General features: G+C 38.7%; 1 protein-coding gene across 1 annotated transcript in view; it reads right to left on the bottom strand.

Moving 5' to 3' along the window:
• Nucleotides 1-20,025, bottom strand: part of Dnah7 (dynein axonemal heavy chain 7) — a 256,781-nt gene that overhangs the window by 85,214 nt on the left and 151,542 nt on the right. The window contains exons 46-48 of the mRNA XM_034497949.2: nucleotides 18,112-18,297; nucleotides 14,810-14,973; nucleotides 1,656-1,810 (exon numbers count right to left, since the gene is read on the bottom strand). Coding sequence (XP_034353840.1) covers nucleotides 1,656-1,810; nucleotides 14,810-14,973; nucleotides 18,112-18,297 — 505 coding nt within the window. The remainder of the gene's footprint in view (nucleotides 1-1,655; nucleotides 1,811-14,809; nucleotides 14,974-18,111; nucleotides 18,298-20,025) is intronic.

The raw sequence follows: 20,025 nt of genomic DNA, 5'->3' as shown, positions 1-20,025 counted from the left end.
TTGGTAAAAGCCAACACAAGCTGTACCACCAACAAACCCTATGGACTGAGCAGTCATCTGACAGTAGTTATACAATAAATAATAAGTAATTTCTTCCTCATACTACACAGCTAATGTGCAGGTGAGGAAACTGAGTTATTGAACTAAAGGCAGAGACTCTGGATCCAGAACCAAGGACCCTACCCAGAATACCACTCTGGTCCTTATGTAAAAGATGTTCAGTTCACTGGTCCTTGAATGAGGGATTCTCACTTTCTGCTTTATTATAGTAATCCATGAATGATTCTGACATCACATAAGCAATATATTTGAAGAGTAGAGATTATGGCTCCCTCTTTGTATAGCTCCCACATCACCTACAATCCCTTACATACAAGTTGTTCTATGTCATACTGGGGTAACTATAAATAATATACTGTATAAATAATGTTCTAAAGAATTAGAAGGATTTTTTACCATATAAAAATGATGTTTGAGGATATAAGTATGTTTTCCAAGATTGGACAGAATGTATGTGTATGAACATTGCATAGCATACCATAAATGTGTACATTTATTTGTCAATTTAATGTGAATTTAAAATAGTTTAAAATTCAAAAATAGCATAGAATGAAATACCATGTGTGTGTGCACAAGTCTGTGGACAAAGTCTTAAAAATAAATTTAGAGTTTTTTCATTTCATGCTTACACTAAAATCCTAAAATTATAATTAGAATTTTAAAGCAAGCTTATTACTAACAAATAAGCATAGATAACATGGGACTGCCAGAATGCTTGTTTTATCTCTTTGAGCTATACAGGTTCAAAGCAAGAGGGACCTGAGGAACTTCTCCTGGAGCCACATATGCTATGATTTCATAAGTGCTTGTCTTTATTTGGCTAGGTTTGATAAGTTACACAAATTTAAAATAGGACCCAATTAGTGCAGACTGAAAGCATGCTGCATTTTGCTTTGGCAAGTGTGCCACCTGCATAAGACCTTGATTTAAAACAATTCTTGTCATTTTCCTAATCTCTCCATTGCGAATGCCAGATAATAGTTAGGCACGAAAAGTCTGCTCAGTTTCCCTGGTGCTTTTGTAGTATAATTCAAGAAGAAACAGAAAATGAAACTAACCGTTGTGTTAACGTGTGATTGGCATATCGATATCAAGTGGGCTTTTTAACTGTAGAAGATTAATAATGAAAATTGAAGAAAAGCAGAGAGATGAAAATTAAAACAGCTAACTTAGATGCAGCCCACAACTGCGCTTTGTAATAAAGGAGAGTTCCTTGTCTTCTAGAGGTTCACTGTCTGGGAGGTCCTCCCTTGATTATTAATAAACAATGAGAGTTCAGCAAAGTCATCACTTAATAACAAACCTGACGAGCTGGGTGGGGGTGGGGCACACCTTTAATTCCAACACTCAGGAGGCAGAGGAAGGTGGATCTTCCAGTTCAAGGCCAGCCTGCTCTACAGTTCTAGAACTGAAGAGTTCGAGGACAGCCAGAGCTACACAGAGAAACCCTGTCTTGAAAACCCCACATAAAAAAAACTAAAACGAACAAAATAGCAAGCCTGACACAGATGTTCTCAAAACACAGCTACAAAGTGTGTGCTAACTGTGCCCTGTCTGGGCATTTCCACACCTGCACCTGATACTTGTCTACATACCAGGAGTTCCAAACTGGATACAGTTTTCCAGAGTCCTGACATAGTCAGGGTCACTTAGTTTAATCAGCTGAAGACTATTGGTTTTCTCCATGTTCTTGATCCACTTATTAGCCTGACCTTGAGGGTCTATCATCAGAGGCCACCTTCTTGCATTCCTGAAACGGAGAAGAGAGATGATTCTAGTCAGACTATGGTTATTTTCACATGACTGCACCAGTTGGTCTCAGATGACTGTAAGTTTAGCCTTTGTTAGGAATGTCTTACTCCTCCACGTGACGGAAACTGATGTTCTTGATACAGTTAATCTGAGCAAACTGACAGAAAACCTGCCAAGGTCATTTCACAAAGTTAAAATGAATCCTTTCACTCCTTTTGGAATACTACAGTCTCTAAATTTTAAATTACATGCCATAGTTCTTGCAAAATATGCTACAATGAGACTCCCTCCACTTTCTACCTAGGCTTTGTTATCAATTAATCCAGTGACCTGAGCAGGTTAGTTCATTTCCTTAGCTTCTATGTGTTTCTCTGTGTTGATGCTTGTACAAGAGAAAGAAAAAAAATTGATTCATTCCTAGTCTGTATCTCTCTCTTTCTCCCTGTCTCCCTCTCTGTCCCTGCCACATCTCCCTCTCTCCACTCCAGCCAACTTCCTCCCATGTCCCTCGCCCCTGCCATCTCCCTCTCCCTCCTCTCTTTCCATCTCCCTCTCTCTCCTGCTTCGTCTCCTCTCTCTCCCCCATCTTATCCCTCATCCCTCTCTTTCACTCCCCCTTTTTAGTAGAATTACAATGATTTAAGAAAAATGAATAGCGTAGTTTTCTATCATCAAACTTCTATAGTAGTTATGAACACTGTAGTGTTATAACCAGGGACCCATCATTGTTTCAAACACTTAACACATTTAATGTCATCTGTGTAACTCATTGTACACTTGCCTTGTGACTGTGAGCTTACTAAGTGCAGAAATGGACTCTCTGAAGGTCAAGGTTCACACCATGGGAAAACTCTACCTACTGCTTCATTCCCACTGAAAAATTTGAAAAGCAAGAGCAGCAGCCACCAGGACTCAATTTATGTGTAGAATTAGGGAACCAGAAGTAATCCAGCATCTGCCACCTTCTTGAGAGATGCAGCCATGTTGCTTCCTGCTTTGTGTGAAACGTAATCAGCACTTAGTGCTTTAATAAACACTAGCCAGAATTGTGGCCAATGTCTTTTAAAAGGGAGCACAGAAAATTCATGCAGAACGGTAGAAGGGCAGTCGGGGAAAACTGAAGAGGATTGAGGGGAGGAAAATAGGAACAGAACAGGACAGTATTAAATTCACTCTTACAATAATATGAATCTAGAATGTCCTTGGATAAATTGTCTCTCAAAATTGGAAATAATCAGACCAAAGGTTAGTATTATATCTTAGATACAACTAATAAGAAGAGAAGTGTATGTATGCTTCAGAAAATGAAGGATATGAAAGTAAATCATAAAGAAATAAAATTATAAATATGTAAAGATTTTCAGCTTGTCACATTTTAGAAATAGTTTTAAGTTTGGAGAAACATATGTTAGGTGGCATTTAGACGTTTCCAGAGAAACTGTTCACATTGTTCTGCTGTCCCCTCCCCAGTGGTTTTAGCCATGAGAACCAGATTCATGCTGTTTGTCCAAAATATACTTCTTCCCAATCTTTTCATGTCCAAATTCTACTCATGTTTCAAGGTCAGCTCAAAGTTAAGTAGACCACAAAGCCTTTCCAGATCTCGTTTCTCTTGGAATCTCCTTATCACACTCGTTACACTTATGGTACTTTCACAGAATGGTGATATTCTATTACCGAAGTTCTATCATTTCTTAACTACATCACCTGACTAAACTGTGTAGTCCTTTGAGGGATAAATACATGCTGATTCTTAGTTTTCATTTTATACTTGATACATTTTAAAATATGGTTATACTTAATAATATTAACTTTAAAACAGCAAAAATACCTGGCAAACAATATAAAAAATTTAATTGTTCAAAAATTTAAAGTTTCTACATGGTTGTCTCTGAAGAGAAAACATGGCTCACTGAACAGCATTTGAAAAGTATTTGGTGATACTGACCAGGATAAGCCTATTTAACCCTACCTCTTCTATTGATTACCTAGTGCATGCCCTCCCAAAAAAAAAAAAAAAAACCCTGTTCAAATTACAAATTTCAACTACTTTCACATTCTAAGAAATGAATAAATGCGCCAATGAATGACAAAAACATTTTTAGTAATAATCAGTACGAGGCTGTGAATAACCTGGATTTTCTCTCTTTTACTGTCTCGATTAACAAAGTCACTTTATAGCAGCCATAGGGTGGGGGTGGGGGTCTCCCTCAAAGTGGAGAATGAGAAAATGTCCATGTATCAGCCAGTAAGCATGGGGGTGAGACTGGAGGCAGGGTCAGGGTGGGGCAGGAGCTTGTATCCATCCCTCAAAGGACTGACAATTTAGTCGGGTGACATAGTGGAAAAATGACAGAGTTGCTGTAATGGAGTATCACCATTCTGTGAAAGTATCATAAATGTAATGAGGATGAATTGATAAAGGGATTCTGAAAAAAAAAAGAGAGAAATTTGTTTGCTGCTCTCTCTTTCTCTCTCTCTCTCTTTCTCTCTCTCTCTCTCTCATTTTTTCTCCCACTCTCTGTCTCTCTCTCTGTCTCTCTTTCTCTCTGACTCTCTGTCTGTCTGTCTGTCTGTCTGTCTCTCTCTCTCTCTCTCTCTCTCTCACACACACACACACACACATACACACACACACACACACACAAAGGCTTAGAACTATGACATACATCTGGGTCTCAGACTGGCTTCTGGATAGTGTGTGCTCAGAAGGAGACCCAAAAAGCCTGTCAAAGCCTTTGAAGTCTGAGCCAACACTGGAAAGCATCATAACTAGAAGACAGAAGTCAGTCTTGCCCAGAGGATTTTAGCAAGACCCTGGTTTTCACACTCAGAAGTTTTAGAAAAGGCTACTTAGTATGCAAAGAACCAGAATACATTTGCTTCCCAGGGAACAAAGGCGCTGAACCAACTGGACACAGAACAGCCCCAGAGTAGATGGTGCATCTATTCTTCAGGAAACGAGGGTAAACATGATTTAAGCAAAGGGAGAAACAAGACTTCAGAACTGAAAAACATAATGTCTGAAATAAGGATTCTACTGTGGGTCCATAGTAAAAAGGAGATGGCAGACCTATTATACCCTCACATTTCTAGATAGATGAGCATAAAATGAGCAAAACCAAACAAGGAAGAGAACAAACAAGATGGGGGAAAATAGTGCCTCAGAGACTTGGTAGATGACATATGAATTCTGAACATAGATATACTTATCAAATACATACTACTTATCATGATCAGGTAAACTATCTAAACAGTCCTATGACCCTTAAGGAAAATAGAAGAAGTCATTAACAATCTGCCAACAACAACAATAAAAAAAAAGCCCAGGGCCAGATGGTTTTAATGCAGAATTGTACCAGATGTTCAATGAAGAGCTGATACCAATACTCCTCAAACTAGTCCACAAACTAGAAACAGAATGAACACTGTTAAATTCATTTTATGAGACCATAGTCACCCTGATACCTAAACCATGTAAGGACTCAACAAAGAATTTTATAACAATTTTCCTTATGAACATTGATGCAAAAATAGTCAATAAATTTTCATAAGCTGAATCCAAGAACACATCAAAAACATCATTCACCATGATCAAGTAGGCTTCATGCCAGGGATGCAGAGAAAATTCAATATACAGAAATTCATCAACATAATCTACAATATAAACAAACTGAAAGAAAAATCACATTATCATCTCATTCAATTCTGAAAACGCCTTTACAAAATCCAACAGCCCTTCATGTTAAACATCTTGGAGAGATCAGGGATACAAGGCACATACCTAAACATAATAAAAGCAATAAAAGTAAGCCAATAGCCAATATCAAATTAAATGGAGAAAAACTTAAAGCAACTCCACTAAAATCAGGGACAAGACAAGGCTGCCCACTCTCTCCCTATCTATTCAATATAATACTTAAAGTTCTAGCTAGAGCAGTAAGATAACAAAAGGAGACCAAGGGGATATAATCTGGAAAGGAAGAAGTCAAAGTATCACTGTTTGCACATGATATGATAGTATCATATCATCAGCAACCCCCCAAATCCTTTTTTTAAAATTGGATATTTTATTTATTTGTAGTACAGATGTCATCCCCTTTCCCCATTTCCCCTCCCTAGAACCCCCTACTTTATACCAACTCTTTCTTTATGCTTTTATACCATTTTGATTACATGCATGTAATAAGGTCCATTCTAGGTTGAGGGTCTAGCAATACAATAGATGCAAATAGTCAAGGAACAAGCAAGACAATAAACACAAATAGTCAAAGAAAAAGCAAGCCATTAAACACAATTATGTGAACACTCCCATGATCATTGTTTCTAAAGGCTTATCAGGATGACCAAAGTATCTGAGCCTACTTCCCTATCCTAGCCCAAGGTCATTTTCATGTCTGAAGCCTACTTCCTTGTTCAAGTCTAAAATTTAGAATCAGGTCTGAAATTAGTTCTTTGTTCTGGCCTAATATTTAGATTCCTGCCTAAGATTACTTCTTTGTTGTAGCCTACCATTTAGACTCCTACCTGAAATCACTTCTTTGTTCTAGTCTAATGTCAGATTCCTCCTTGAAGCCTACTTCCTTGTCCTTGGCCAACCAGAGAACTCCGACAGCTAGTAAACACCTTCAGCAAAGTGGCTAGATACAAAATTAACTCAAAGAAATCAGTAGCTCTCCTTTATACAAATGATAAATAGGCTGAGAAAGAAATTAGGGGAACAACACCCTTCACAATAGCCACAAAAAGTATAAAATATCTTGTTGTAACTCTAATCAAGAAAGTAAAAGAACTATATGACAAGAACTTCAAGTCTCTGAAGAAAGAAATCAAAAAAGACCTGAGAAGATGGAGAGGTCTCCCATGCTCATGCATAGGTAGGATTAACATAGTGAAAATGGCCATCTTACCAAAAGCAGTCTACAGATTCAATGCAATCCCCATCAAAATTCCAACACAATTTTTCACAGACCTTGAAAGAGCACTTCTCAACTTTATATGGAAAAACAAAAAACCCAGGATAGTTAAATCAATTTTGAACAATGAAAGAATTTCTAGAAGAATAACCATCTCTGATCTCAAGCTGTACTACAGAGCAATAGTAATAAAAACTGCATTGTATTGGTATAGAAACAGACAGGTTGATTAATGGAATTGAATAAAAGACCCAGAAATAACACACCTTTGGATACTTGATTTTTTTTTATAAAGAAGCCAAAACTGTACAATGGGGGGGGGGGGGGGGGAAGCATCTTTAACAAATGGTGCTGTTCTAATTGGATATCTGCGTGTAGAAGAATGCAAATTGATCTATATTTGTCATACTGCAAAAAACCTCAAGTCTAAGTGGATCAAAGACCTTAACATAAAACTGGATACACTAAATCTAATAAGGAAAAAGTGGAGGAAATGGCTTGAACTAATTGGTACGGGAGATAATTTCCTGAACAGAACACTAATGGCTCAAGGTCTAAGATCAACAATTGATAAATGGAACCTCATGAAACTGAAAAGCTTCTGTAAGGCTAAGGACACTGTCAATAGTAAGGCAGCCCCAATTAAATGTTGTCCTTATAAGATATGCCTTGGTCACGGTGTCTGTACAGAGCAGTAAAACCCTAAGACAGTTACAGATACCCTCCAGTGTTGTGGATTGGCTCTAATGCTATTTTTGTTAATTCAGCTCCCCAAATCACACAAGAACCCACACGTCTGCCTGAACGATGCTGAGGAGCCCTGCCCCTAACTGGCTCTAGTTGGTAAATAAAGTTGCCAGTGGCAGGGAGACAAAGGTAGGATCTTAAATTTCCTGGGCAAGAGACTAATGAGAGAGAAAGAATTTTTGGAATTACCATGATGGAGAAGCAGAAACATCAAGCCTGAGAGCTGTAAGAGAAAAAGCATACAACCATACAACCATGTAAGAATTAACGAAGAGTGACCTCAAGGGCCAACCCCACCCCCCCATTGGGTCTGGGGTAGCAGAGATGAAGTATAGATTTTAGTAATTAATAATTCAGGAATATCGGAGGGGAGGCATTAGCAATGATGACACTTGGGAGTGGCCCAATCGTTGAGCTTAGGACATATTAAAAGTAAGGCTACATGTGTGTATGTCTTTCATTTGTAAATCCAAAACATTTGGGCAGGTATTGAGGAGCATGCGCACCCACCAGGGAGTTTAGAACATATTAACATGTGACAAATTCAATCCAGCAGTCTCCCATGACATGCTAAGTTTAACAGTTACACCAGCACAAAAGCTAAGAAAACCAGGCAAGAGACCAAAGAGCCTGTTCTTCCTGTAATGGATCAAAAGTGGTGTCATCCTCCTTTTGGAATCCCAGGAGGCCAGGTATGTGGAGAGATGCTTCTCCTGAGGGATAAAGAAGAGGAATTAAGTTCAGGCCTCAGACCGAGAACACGGTACCAGGCCCATTTCTACAAGACTCAGTGCTAGGGAAAGACTCCTACTATCAGGCTGAGTTGCTGGAACTAATCCAGCAGCCCTTATAAGCATTTATAAACATTAATAAAAGAAGACTGTGGTGGTTTGAATATGCTTGGCTCGTGGTAAGTAGCACTATTAGGAGGCATGGCCTTGTTGGAGGAAGTGAGTAACTATGGGGATGGGCTTTGAGGTCCTATGCTTAAACACTGCACAGGACAGAAGAGACCCCCCCCCTCCTGGCTGCCTGTAGAAGATAGTCTCCCCCTGGTTGTCTTTGGATCAAGATATGGAACTTTTGGCTCCTCCAGCACCATGTCTGCCTGTACACTGCCATGTTTTTGCCCATAATGCTAACGCACTGAACCTCTGAAACTATAAGCCAGCCCCAGCTAAATGTTGCCTTGGTCATGGTGTCTTGTAGAAATTTAAAATTAATAAAAAGCTCTGATTTTGGTTTTAAACTCAAACATTATCTTCCCCCAGGGACACATCCCTGGAGAAGCACATTTCAAAGGCTCAACAAACATTTCAGAGGAAAGGGCCCAAGATAAGAGTTTATTAGCCCTTAACACAGTAAAACCTGGGTAAATAGAAGCTACTTAAGCTGACCTTCTTTGTTAGTTACTTAGCAACCGAGCTTGGGAATGGCTGTTGAAGTCAGCCTTTATAGTTATTGATTAAGAGGTAAAACTGCCCTTATGAGTCCTGTGAATATGGTATAAATACTGCCCCCAACTCTAATTCGGGGCTCTCTTGCCTGCATACAAGGGAGCCCTGGTGCACCAGTATCAATAAACCTCATGTGATTACAGCGAGTCCTGTCCATGTGTATTTCTGGGGGAGCACATCCCTTAATTTTGGATCTATAGAATCCAACAGTCTCTTCACAGCAATAAAACCTTAACTAAAACAGAAATTGGTTCCATGAACTGGGGTATTGGTGTGATGGGCCTGATCATGCTTTTGTTTGAAGGAATGTGCATTTTGGAATTTTGGATTATGAAAGTAGGGGAATCCTTTAAGTGGGGCTTAATGAGCCATACTCGTGGGAATATGTAAGGACTTGGTGCTGAGTGCTAAGTAAACTGTTCAGTCCTGGCCTAAAGGATTTCAGAGAAGAATTTTAGTATGTTTCCTAGAATCATTCTTGTGATATTTTGGTGAAGCCTGTGGCTGCTTTTTGCCTTTGTCTGAAGACTCTACCTGAAGCTAAGGTAAAGAGATTTAGATCAAGTGCATTGACAAAGGAAGTCTCATAGTATGGTTTATATTACCAACCTTTCATAATTCAATGGCTTTTCTAGACCACAGTTTCAAAGTTCTTCCACAGTCCTTCCCAAAACACATGGTCAAGCATGTTACAGCAATAACTTATTATCCTGGTAACAATTTCTGTCTTGATTAAGGTTTCTATTGCTGTGAAGAAAGACCACCCTAAAAGTAACTTGAGAAGCAAAGGGTTTATTTCACTTACAATTTCAGGTAATAGCCCATCACTGAGGAAGTAAGGGCTCGAACTCAATCAGCCCACAATGGGCTGGGCCCTCCCCCATCACTTAAGTAAATGCTTACAGCCAGATTTTATGGAGGCCTTTTCTCAATCATGGTTCCCTTCCCTCTGGTGACTCTAGTTTATGTCAAGTCAACATAAAACTGGACAGCATACAGACTGAAGGAGATTTTCTTTTACCCAATGAAATCAATGTAACAGCCAAAACCACTTGTGATGCTCAGTATGTTTGCATCCCCTTCGACTGGGTAGACTACAGTGTTCAATTTAATTATCCTTCTGCAGCATTATACTGGAAGTCACTGACAGTGCAATAAGCCAAGGAAAAGAGGCGAAGGGCACACAGATTAAAAAGAAATTAAAGTGTCACAGCATGATTGCCAATATATATAATATCCTAATAAATCAACATAAAATGCCAAATGAGTTTTTAAAGTTGCAAGGTACAAAGTCAGTATGCAAATAATCTTTTCTAGAATATAGGAAATCTTAATACTAGCAGTTAACAACCAAACCAAAAATTGCAATTTACAAGTACTAACAAAAATTAAATATTATTCATATATAAACCAGCAATATACTTGAAAACCTAAAACAAGTAGAGAAATATACTCTATATTCATCAGTTAGAAGACTCCCTAAATTGTCAATCTGTAATATTGATTAGGAATATCAATGTAATCAAAATAAAAATTTCAGAAATATATATTTAAGATATTTCTATTTTATTCTTAAATTTATATTGTGGTAACAGCTAAACAAAATGATTTGTTTTAAAAGGGAAAACAAAAAAAAATGGAAGAAAGGTAGATGAATTTTTATCCAGCAACATGGCTTCTCAGGGATGGAATCATTTCTAAAGATAAGATTTAGCTGAAATGATATGCCCTGGGTTATAGTATGATACAACTGGAACATAGATGGCATGCCCTTAGTGTATACCTTTAATCACAAACAATGTAGGTAAGGTTGGTTTGTACATGGAAGTGGCCATCTATGAAAGTGATGTCTAATTGAGAGGAGGACAAAGTGACACATTAAAGATTTGACAGAATGAGTCAGAGATAGGATATGCTCAACTCGAATGAGAACAGCAGAGGAAGAGAGACTACTTAAGAGCATTGGGGGCGGGGGTAAAGGAGTGGTGTGATGGGTTATGGAGTGCATAGCAGAGTTTTATAGAGATAGGTTGTGGCGAGAACAAGCTAGACCCAAGTGAAGCCAGAAAATGAGAAGGAGCCAGAAGGTTAGAACAGATATGAGGCATATGAGGCCAGACAGAGCAGTTGAGTCAGAAGTAGAGAGAAAGTGGACTGAATCAGTCAGTTTGGAAGATTAGATTGTAAGAAGCTGAGGAACCTCCAGGCCTAGGCCTAGGCCTAGGGATAGTTAGAACTGAGAAGGAAATGCTCTGGGCCCAGCCCAAGTCTTGTGCTCACACAGCTTGGGTATGGCTCTCATCTCATCACTTCACCTGAGGAAATAAAAGTGATAAAGACATATTACTTAACTCAAGACTACACAAAGTTTCTAGAACCAAGATGATACAATACTTGCATCATGGCAGGCAAATAGCTCAAGGTATAGAATAAAGAATCCAGCAGCAGACTCACATGTATAGAGACAGTACATTTTCAATAAAAATACAGCAGTGAAATTGATGGGGAAGTGATAACATTTTAGAAAAGCTATGCTGGGGTAACTCTGTCTCCCCCTTTTATGTGAGAATATGAATGAGCCTCTGTAATTACAAATAAATGAATAGTGTTCTAGACCCAGTTAACAGCTATAGCCAACTTTTGTACTTTAAAATAATGTTCCTCATGTGACAACTTCTTCCTTGAGGACCAGAAGAACATAAATTCAGCTTTTTTGGTGGGAGAGGGGGCTTCCACAAAATATTAAATGAATAAAATGCAGGTAGGTGGAAAAGTAAATGCAGGTTTTTAGAATAACCCATGGAAGCATTTATTGTGGAAGGTGTTGTACAGTATATTTTGTGGAAATAATTTCACTTTTGGAATGAAAATATTGAAATAAAAGTGAACAATCATTCTATTTACTTGCTTACATTGCCACCATTATTTTACATTATTTTTGACAAAAATATAATAATAAAATGTGTTTTGCTTCTGACTTCCTTTCTCACTTCCTCCATCAAATGTCCTTTTGTTATGATTTTTTTTTGTTTTTTGTTTTTTGGTTTTTTTTATTTTTTTATTTTTTTATTTTTCATCTTTGTTGTTATGATTTTAAATGTTGGCTTATTTATTTATTCATTTGTATATCTGTATGTGTCTGTGTGAAGGTCAGAGGACAATCTGTGGGAGTTCATTTTCTCATTCAACCTTGTAGGTCCGTGGGATCAAATTCAGGTTGGCATCCTCAGCAACAGGTGCCAGTACCTGCTAAGCTATCCCACAGACCCTCAAACATTCATGAATTTATAAATGTTTCAAATCAATTGTTTAGAAAATGGAAACTGAATTTGTTAGCAGCTACTGTTTCTGATTTTGACAGTTTGCTCTTTAGTTGATGTGTAAAGAGAAGTCTTATTTAATGCCCTTTGGATTTTTCTTTTTAAATGCAGATTTCTAATCATGATAATGTGTGTTGGTCACAGCAGTTGTCACAAAAGGACATGGAAATAGAATATTTAACTGTTGGGGGCTAAGCTATTCTGGGACTTTCCCTGAGGCCTTAGGAAAAGGAACTTACCTCATTCCTTGTCTAAAAGGGAACATAACTTGGCAGAGCCAGTCCAGTTTTGGCCTGAGGCAGGGTCTTTGGAGTCTATGTCTCTCTCCGACAGAAAATCAAAGCCTGCCTCTGAAAAAATGAAGTTATCTATGTCCAGATATAACTCAATTATGCTCACCACAATCACTGACTTATGAAAGCCAAGGACTTTTAGGTATTAATAGTGCCAAAATTTAATTATATATTCTAACTTATCCAAACTTTATAGATTCTTACAGTTTTCCTAAATAATCTTGCCTTACTCAGCTGTAGTTGGAAATTTAAGAGAGCCATTGTACCTGACATAAACTCTGGAGTGATGGTACACTTAGGCTTTGAAGTGATCTTTTGTAAATAATCAGTGACTCACTCTTATCTGAGATTTATGGAGTTGACTTTCTTATAGGAGCTTCAGAACCTACAAATGCCTTCAGTCATAAAACATTCCTGGCAAACCAGGTAGTCTTGTAATGGTTGAGAAATGCTTGGGTGTTCCTTCGGACAACACCTACATCAGATCAAAAATCCTGGTATTTAAAAATTGACTTGCTAAAAATACCTTTTGTGTAACAATTAAGAAAAATGCTCCTGCAAGGCTGTTTGGGGTTCAGTCCACTGAGGCTGACCTCCCTGCTCCTCCAAGACTTCATTACAAGTATCTCTCTTTGGAACTCCCTTGTGAAACAGTTAACTGACACTTGTGAAACAGTTTACTTACACTTGACTAAAGTAATATGTATTACGTACTTAGCATGTGAGATTAGGCCCTTAGTAAGTATTAAGTATTATCATTACCAGCAACCAACCATCTTTGGGAAACAGGAGGAGGCATTATGCAACTAAATAAGATGCTTGTCCAATGACATCTTTAAACCTTTGTCCTGAAACTTCTCCCTGGAAGGTTCCCAAATACAATAACCAAAAAATACAATAATGAATAATGTCAGAGCTTTCTTCTCAGTGAAGTTGCTACCAAAAGATTTACAAATTCTTCAATTTTTCTATAAATTAATAATAAAGATGTAGGCATTGATAAACCTCTCTTGCTCCAGGAGAAGGGTGGCAAGGAAGAGGGGAGGACACTGGAAATATGGACGTGTGTTGTCTTGAATAATGGCCATCAAAATCTTAGAATCTAAAAAGTAAGATATGTTAACCAACAGTTGAACATGAAATATGAATTGAAGTATAACAAGACCCAGGTGGGAAAGGAACAAGATATCATCTGGTCTCTAATGGATATAATGGTTATAGACACCTTTTAGTAGGTAGAACAAAGGACATAAATTACAAAATTAAAAAAAAAAAAAGACATGGCTATCATTCTCCAGGAGGCAATCAACTAGAAACACAAGTGTTTGAAGAGAGAAGCATTTTCTGAGAGGGATGCAATAGCCACAGGGCATTTCTATCAGGCTAACCAGAGGAGCAGCATTGCACACTCACCATACCTAGCAGTTATTTCAGTCTCAAGGCTTTATATACAGACTCCAACCATTGGTGCTTGCACTAATGTGATTTCAGGTGGGTTTTGTTGTTTGCAGTAAACAAATGAATCAAATCCAACAACTCTGCAACACAGACCCCGATGTTTCCGATGGACCCCGATGGATGGCAGAACTGAGTATTTCTTACTAATGCTAAGAAACACAGCGGTGTTCCTAACACTCCTAAACTCTAAACCGCATTGGCCAGGTCAGAAACAGGACTGTGAACTTGGAAATAAAATAGATACTCGTTCTCATGTTTAGACAGGTTGACCTGTGTGACCTGGAGAAGAGGGTGTGGTTGGACAGGCCTGGTGTCGTCCTGGCTGCTTCTCTATGTGTTTTCATCAGCCAGGACATTCTGTGACAGGTGGTTACTGGTCAACTCATAGAATGAGCCATGAGTCAAACGTGACTCAAAACAGGGACAAGGGCAGATTTTTGAACAATGAAGGCAATTACCATCAAAGACTCAACACTATGTATCTATTAACATTTTATAACAGGATTTCTGTTTTGTGGGAATAAAAATTTTGCTGTTTACTCACTTTCAAAAGAGTTTTCCTCTTATAATCTGAAAAACCTATGAAAGCTCAGGCATTTTATCTATTTCTGTTTGTTTACCATAGCTTCTGTCAGTTGACTATTATAATATTAACAGAAAAATTCCTCGTGCTTGATATAGCTAATTTGCAAACATTTCAATTCTGTAAATGTTTACTAGCTAAAACCATATTTTAAAATGTTTGTAAATAAATATATCTACTACTATATATTAAAGCTCGTTTGTGAGAAAGGAGTTTTCCTTACATTATAATGATCCCATTATCAATGGAAAAAGAGTCAGAGGGTAATCCAGCAATATTCCAGGCCCGGATGGTCACGGCTTCTCCCAGCGTACCCATAAGAGAGTAGTCATCTGAGCAGGGGATGTCTCTTTCTTTACAGGACCGTGTCCACTCCTTGGTTTGGTTCTTCGAAATATTCACAGAAAAATAGAGACATGAGTTGTTGGATAGTTGCCAAAGGAATACTGTCTAAACTCTATTTACTGAGAAAACCAACTACTGTTAAAGCTTCACCTGGAATGTGATTTCACCAACCCTTTTTCAAATAAAATTATAATGAAGAAAGTAAGCTATGTGCTCTAATAGGCAATGAGATAAGGCCCAGATAGACCACATTACAAAGTTGGAATTTTATATTGGAAAAGAACAATTACTGTGTATTATTCTAAGGTTTAAATTTCCAAAGTAGTTGACATTCTTTGGCTTTGTTTCATTTCCGTTGCTATGATAAAATCACCAAGCAAAAATTAAGTTAGTGGGGAAAATGGATAAATTCCCAATTTCTGCTCCCAATTAAATTCAAGGTGGAAGGGACTTAAGGCAGCTGGTCACATCACAGGCGAGAGCAGAGTGAGGACGGATGCACCCCTGCCTCTGCTGCTCACCTCACTCTGTTGCAGAACCTACGGTACGAAATGGTGCTCCCCACACTCACAGTGGATCATCCCACCTCAGGTAATCCAGTTAAGAAAATCTCTCACAGGTATCTTCATGGACCACCCTGATATTGACAACCCCTAATTGGGATGCCCTTCATAAGTGATTATAGATTGTGTCAAGTTGACAGCTAAAACCATCATATTCTCCATGCATGTATATTGTAAATGTACAAAAATACTATATTATTTATAATACAAAACTAAAGCGGTGGAATAGGTAGAGGACACAGAGAACATTTAATTCTGGCTCCCATGTGCTCTATAGGATTACCTGAAGTATATTGAGTTGTAACAAGGGTCAGGGAACACTTTGAATTCTGCCCTCTCTACCAGAGGAACACTCTGTTATGGTGGCCAAAACCAAGGAAAGTGCTCAATACGAACATTCACACTAACATTCAAGTTCAGGTTACAGACTAACAGCTTCAGAAATAGTCAAAGACATGACTGGGAGGGAATAGAAACAGGCAAACAGAGGGTGTCCATAAGCAAAGTGGGAAAATGAATATGCATGATGCTTTGGGCTAATGAGGATGTCGTGTGTGTGTGTGTGTGTGTGTGTTGTTGTTGTTGTTGTTGTTGTTAATATTATTTAGAATGTCCAATATCTCTATTATCGGTAAAATTACAAGTGACACTGTTTTCCTCTTTGCATCCCATCAGTAGTACATACTTTCAAATTCTTAATCTATTAATGATGCTAATTGCTTCACCAAAGCCAGGCTTCTGTTTCCTAATTATGTGTGATTATTGGTCTTTTGAATCTTAGACTATTACACAAAGATACTTGGATGAGTTAGAAGCAGAGTTCTCTTATAGCTGTGAGTGTGTGACAGGATTGTCTCTGGGAAGAGCTGCTGCAGTTGGAGCAACAGTTTATAATACAGTGGGTGGGATGCCACGAGCTTGACTGCATGCCCTTCCTGGGGATTGCCCACCTGAGTCATTCCTATGGGCATAACAAGAGGTTTCCCTTCAAAACCTGAGTGATTCGAGGGCCTCTGAAAGTGGATCATTGTCCTGAAGGAGTGTTAGAGCCTGAAAGGGGAATTTCTGGGCTTAGAGCTTAGCAAACTGCACAGAAAACCATGGATGCTTTACCCATAACTGAGAACACTGAAGACAGCAATTGGGAGGTATCTTGCTCCTTGAGCCTGTCCATTTGCAATTAACATTTCAGCCCTCTGTTGGGAGACACCTGGTAACTAGGCAATTGCCTCTGGTTTTTGTCAAGTACTCATTTGTGTTAGTTCACATCATATATTCATCTTTTCATATTTTATCCTGTAAGGTATAGTTCTATCATTTTTTTGTGATGTTGAAATTGCCCACAATTTGGCAGCACCTTATCCTGAATTTTTTTTGTCTGTCTCCACATGTTTCCATCTTCCTCCAAGCATTCCCTGGTATTTTCTCTAAGATATATTTGAGGCTCTTTCAGTAGCATATAAAATAACCAAGTGTCAGCTGTGATGTAGTGTGGTGTGGTGTGGTGTGGTGTGGTGTGGTGTGGTGTGGCACTTCTAGCTGCCCAAGCAGCAGGTAACTGCTCAGTAGGGGTCACTGAGATGCCCAGGAGCATGCTTTAATCTAACAGAGATGGGAGTGAGTGCCTGCTAGCCTTTCCATTGTTCCCAGTCCATGTTGGAGGACAGAGTCAGGTGACCGTGGTTCTTGTTCTCACTCTCTGTCTCTCTGACTAGCTTGATGGCTCTGCCTGGGGAATTGTCTCAAGCTTTATAAGTTTCCTTGTCTAAAGCAGTCAAGCAAACTAACCCATCACTAACCAGGTAAGTGAAACGTTAACCACCTGAGCTAGATATAGGATGATAATGCCCCACTGAACAATGCACAAAAGAACGGGCAGAGCTGAAAACTGGAAGGTTGTTGCACCTCTGTGACCTTAGCAAGATAAACAGAGGCCTCTGAAGTGAAAAGGCTAAAACTAGAAGTTCCATCTATACGAGGATTTTAAAAGTTTGTTTTAAAAAATTCAATAGTCAAAAAACCGCAATGGAAGTGGGGGGCTCAGTTCTGCTTCCAGAAAAGTCCTCAGTGAGGCTCGGAGGACACCATATGCAAGTATGTTAAGGGAAACCGATAAGCCCTTGATTAAAATCAGTGAAGGTCGTCTTGTCTCCACTGCTAAAGTTTCAGCCTTTGATATGGCTTTAGAATGACTTATTAAGATCCATTCAGAGCAGTTGAGGCTTGGAGCCCTCGCATGGGTGTGTGCACAGACTCGTGCACAGGCATGCGCAGGCACACAGACACACACACACAGAGACTCAAACGCTATGATTCCTTTACACTTAGTTAGGAATTAAAAATTCATCTAAAGTCTTTAAAACAGTATTTCATACAGCATCTTTTGGCTACCAAGCAATTTACAGGATGTCTAACATTTTCTGAGTACAAATAATTTAAAAGTATTCTGCTTTTCCTTGCAGTAACCAAAAATTAACACAAAATCAAAACAACACAGATGGGAAAAAAAAAATCCCTCAAGTTCCCCAGCAGCAGCAGCAACAACAACAAACAGACCTGAGATTAACGTTGCAATGATGGGGGGAAAGCAAGGAAGAGCCCCAGAGGCATCCCTCACCTGTCTGTAGTTAGATGTAAAGGCCCCCAGGTAGGCGACAACCCCTGAGGAGATGAGGATATCCCCTGTCAGGTTGATGTACAGGTGCCCAAGCTCCAGGGCGGAGTTGCTCCATCGGGTTTTCTCACCTCCCAGGCCCCCGATCAACTGCTCCGCTCGTTCTAGCTTTTTGCTGCACAAATCAACCTCAAAAACAAAGGTGAGCTTTTATCAACACCTATAAATGAAAAAGGCTGAAAACTCTGCAGATTTCCCAACTCAAGAGGTAAGTTTTCTCAATTACAAACTAGACTGAAATTCTAAAAAGCACTCTGACAAAGAAAAGCACGATTCATCTCACTGAGATACAGAAAGTTGGTGACGTTGTGTTAAAAAAACAAGTTACTTCAATAAGCTTTTCAGGATTCCTACTGAACATCTAATATATAACAGTGCAGGCAATACTAAGGAAATGACCTCCAACACAAGAGACTGAGATTAAATTAGTAACATTCTCCTGCAAATATGGATTTAAAAAAAAAATGACAAAAATGGGAGAGGACTCTGAATAAAGCAGGTTAGAGAGGATTTGCATACCATGCCGAGGGCCCAGGCTCCAGAGTTGGCACTATATTTTTAAATATTTTATAAGGGTGTCTCCTCATTTAACTTAGTGTGTCTAAGGTTGCTTTTAAAGGTTAAAGGTTTTAGCAATTTACACTTCTCTACAAAGCACAATCTTTCAAGTTGTTAAATGGCATCGTTGTCCTCCTGGACACTCGCAATTAAGCCTCAAAGGGAGTATCAATCACTAGAGGAAAGCCTGCTTTCTACATGGACAATCGGCCCAAAGTTTACTTTACACAATGAAACAATTCAATAAAAAGGGAAAGGGGCAGATGTGCATCAAGGCGGCCTGACTTGAGGAAAGGCACCCACACCTGTGTAAGATCAGCATTCCACAGGATGCTTAGACCGAGTCGCTGCAGTTTAATTTTTAAGTGATGGCAACATTATTATTTTAAGATAAAATCAACTTACTTATTTTACTTTTTAAAAAGTACTTTAATAGTAGTAGGATTGCATCACTACCCCTGTTTTCCTCTCGTAGCTCCTCCTATATCCTCTCAAGTTGATAGCCTCTATCTACCTATCTATCTATCTATCTATCTATCTATCTATCTATCTATCTATCTATAGTGATATGAGTGTGCTCAACACACTTTGCTGAGTCCATTTTTCTTGTTGGGGTGTACATAGTTTCTAGGCTGTCTACTCGGTGTTTTATGACCAGTAAGGGGGCTCATCCCTGGGAGAGGCTAATTCTCCCTCTCTCTGCCTGTGGTTCTTTGCCTATTAGTGGAACCTCCTAACCCCTTCCATGTTAGCATGTCCATTGATACTGCCATTGCTCCAGCCTTGTTTATGCAGCCATTCCTAGGAGAGACAGTTTCAGAGCAGACTCCCTGGTATTCTGGCTCACTCGCTCAGTCATGCTCGCTGCTGCTCCACTCACAGTAGTCAGGAAATAGGAACATCCTAAATGTCTTTCAATAGGTGAATTGATAATGAACATGGGTACATTTCACAATACTACTCAGATGTAAAGAAAAGAGAAATTAAGAAATCTGCAGGTAAATGATGGACCTAGAAAAGGTTCCATTGAACATAGCTCAGACCCAGAAAGGCAAACATCCTTCCTCATAAAAGAAGCTAAGTAAAGTTTGATTAGAGATTCAAACTGTGCAGTTTTATAATGGAGGACTCCGAGATCAAAAAGAGAGACACTTACATTGTTTTGGAGTAAGAATTTGTCTTATGCGTTTTTCCAATACTGGTAGCCATTATTTAACTAAATGCTTTTTTTTTTTTTTTTGAAAATTGAAAATAAAAAGTTTAATTTCAGAATCCAAGTTCATCATTTATAAATACACT

The sequence above is a fragment of the Arvicanthis niloticus genome, chromosome 3 (assembly GCF_011762505.2).
Source record: "Arvicanthis niloticus isolate mArvNil1 chromosome 3, mArvNil1.pat.X, whole genome shotgun sequence".
Classification (NCBI taxonomy): Eukaryota; Metazoa; Chordata; class Mammalia; order Rodentia; family Muridae; genus Arvicanthis; species Arvicanthis niloticus.
The sequence above is the reverse complement of the archived record's forward strand: the minus strand, read 5'-3'. Positions and strand labels throughout refer to the sequence as shown.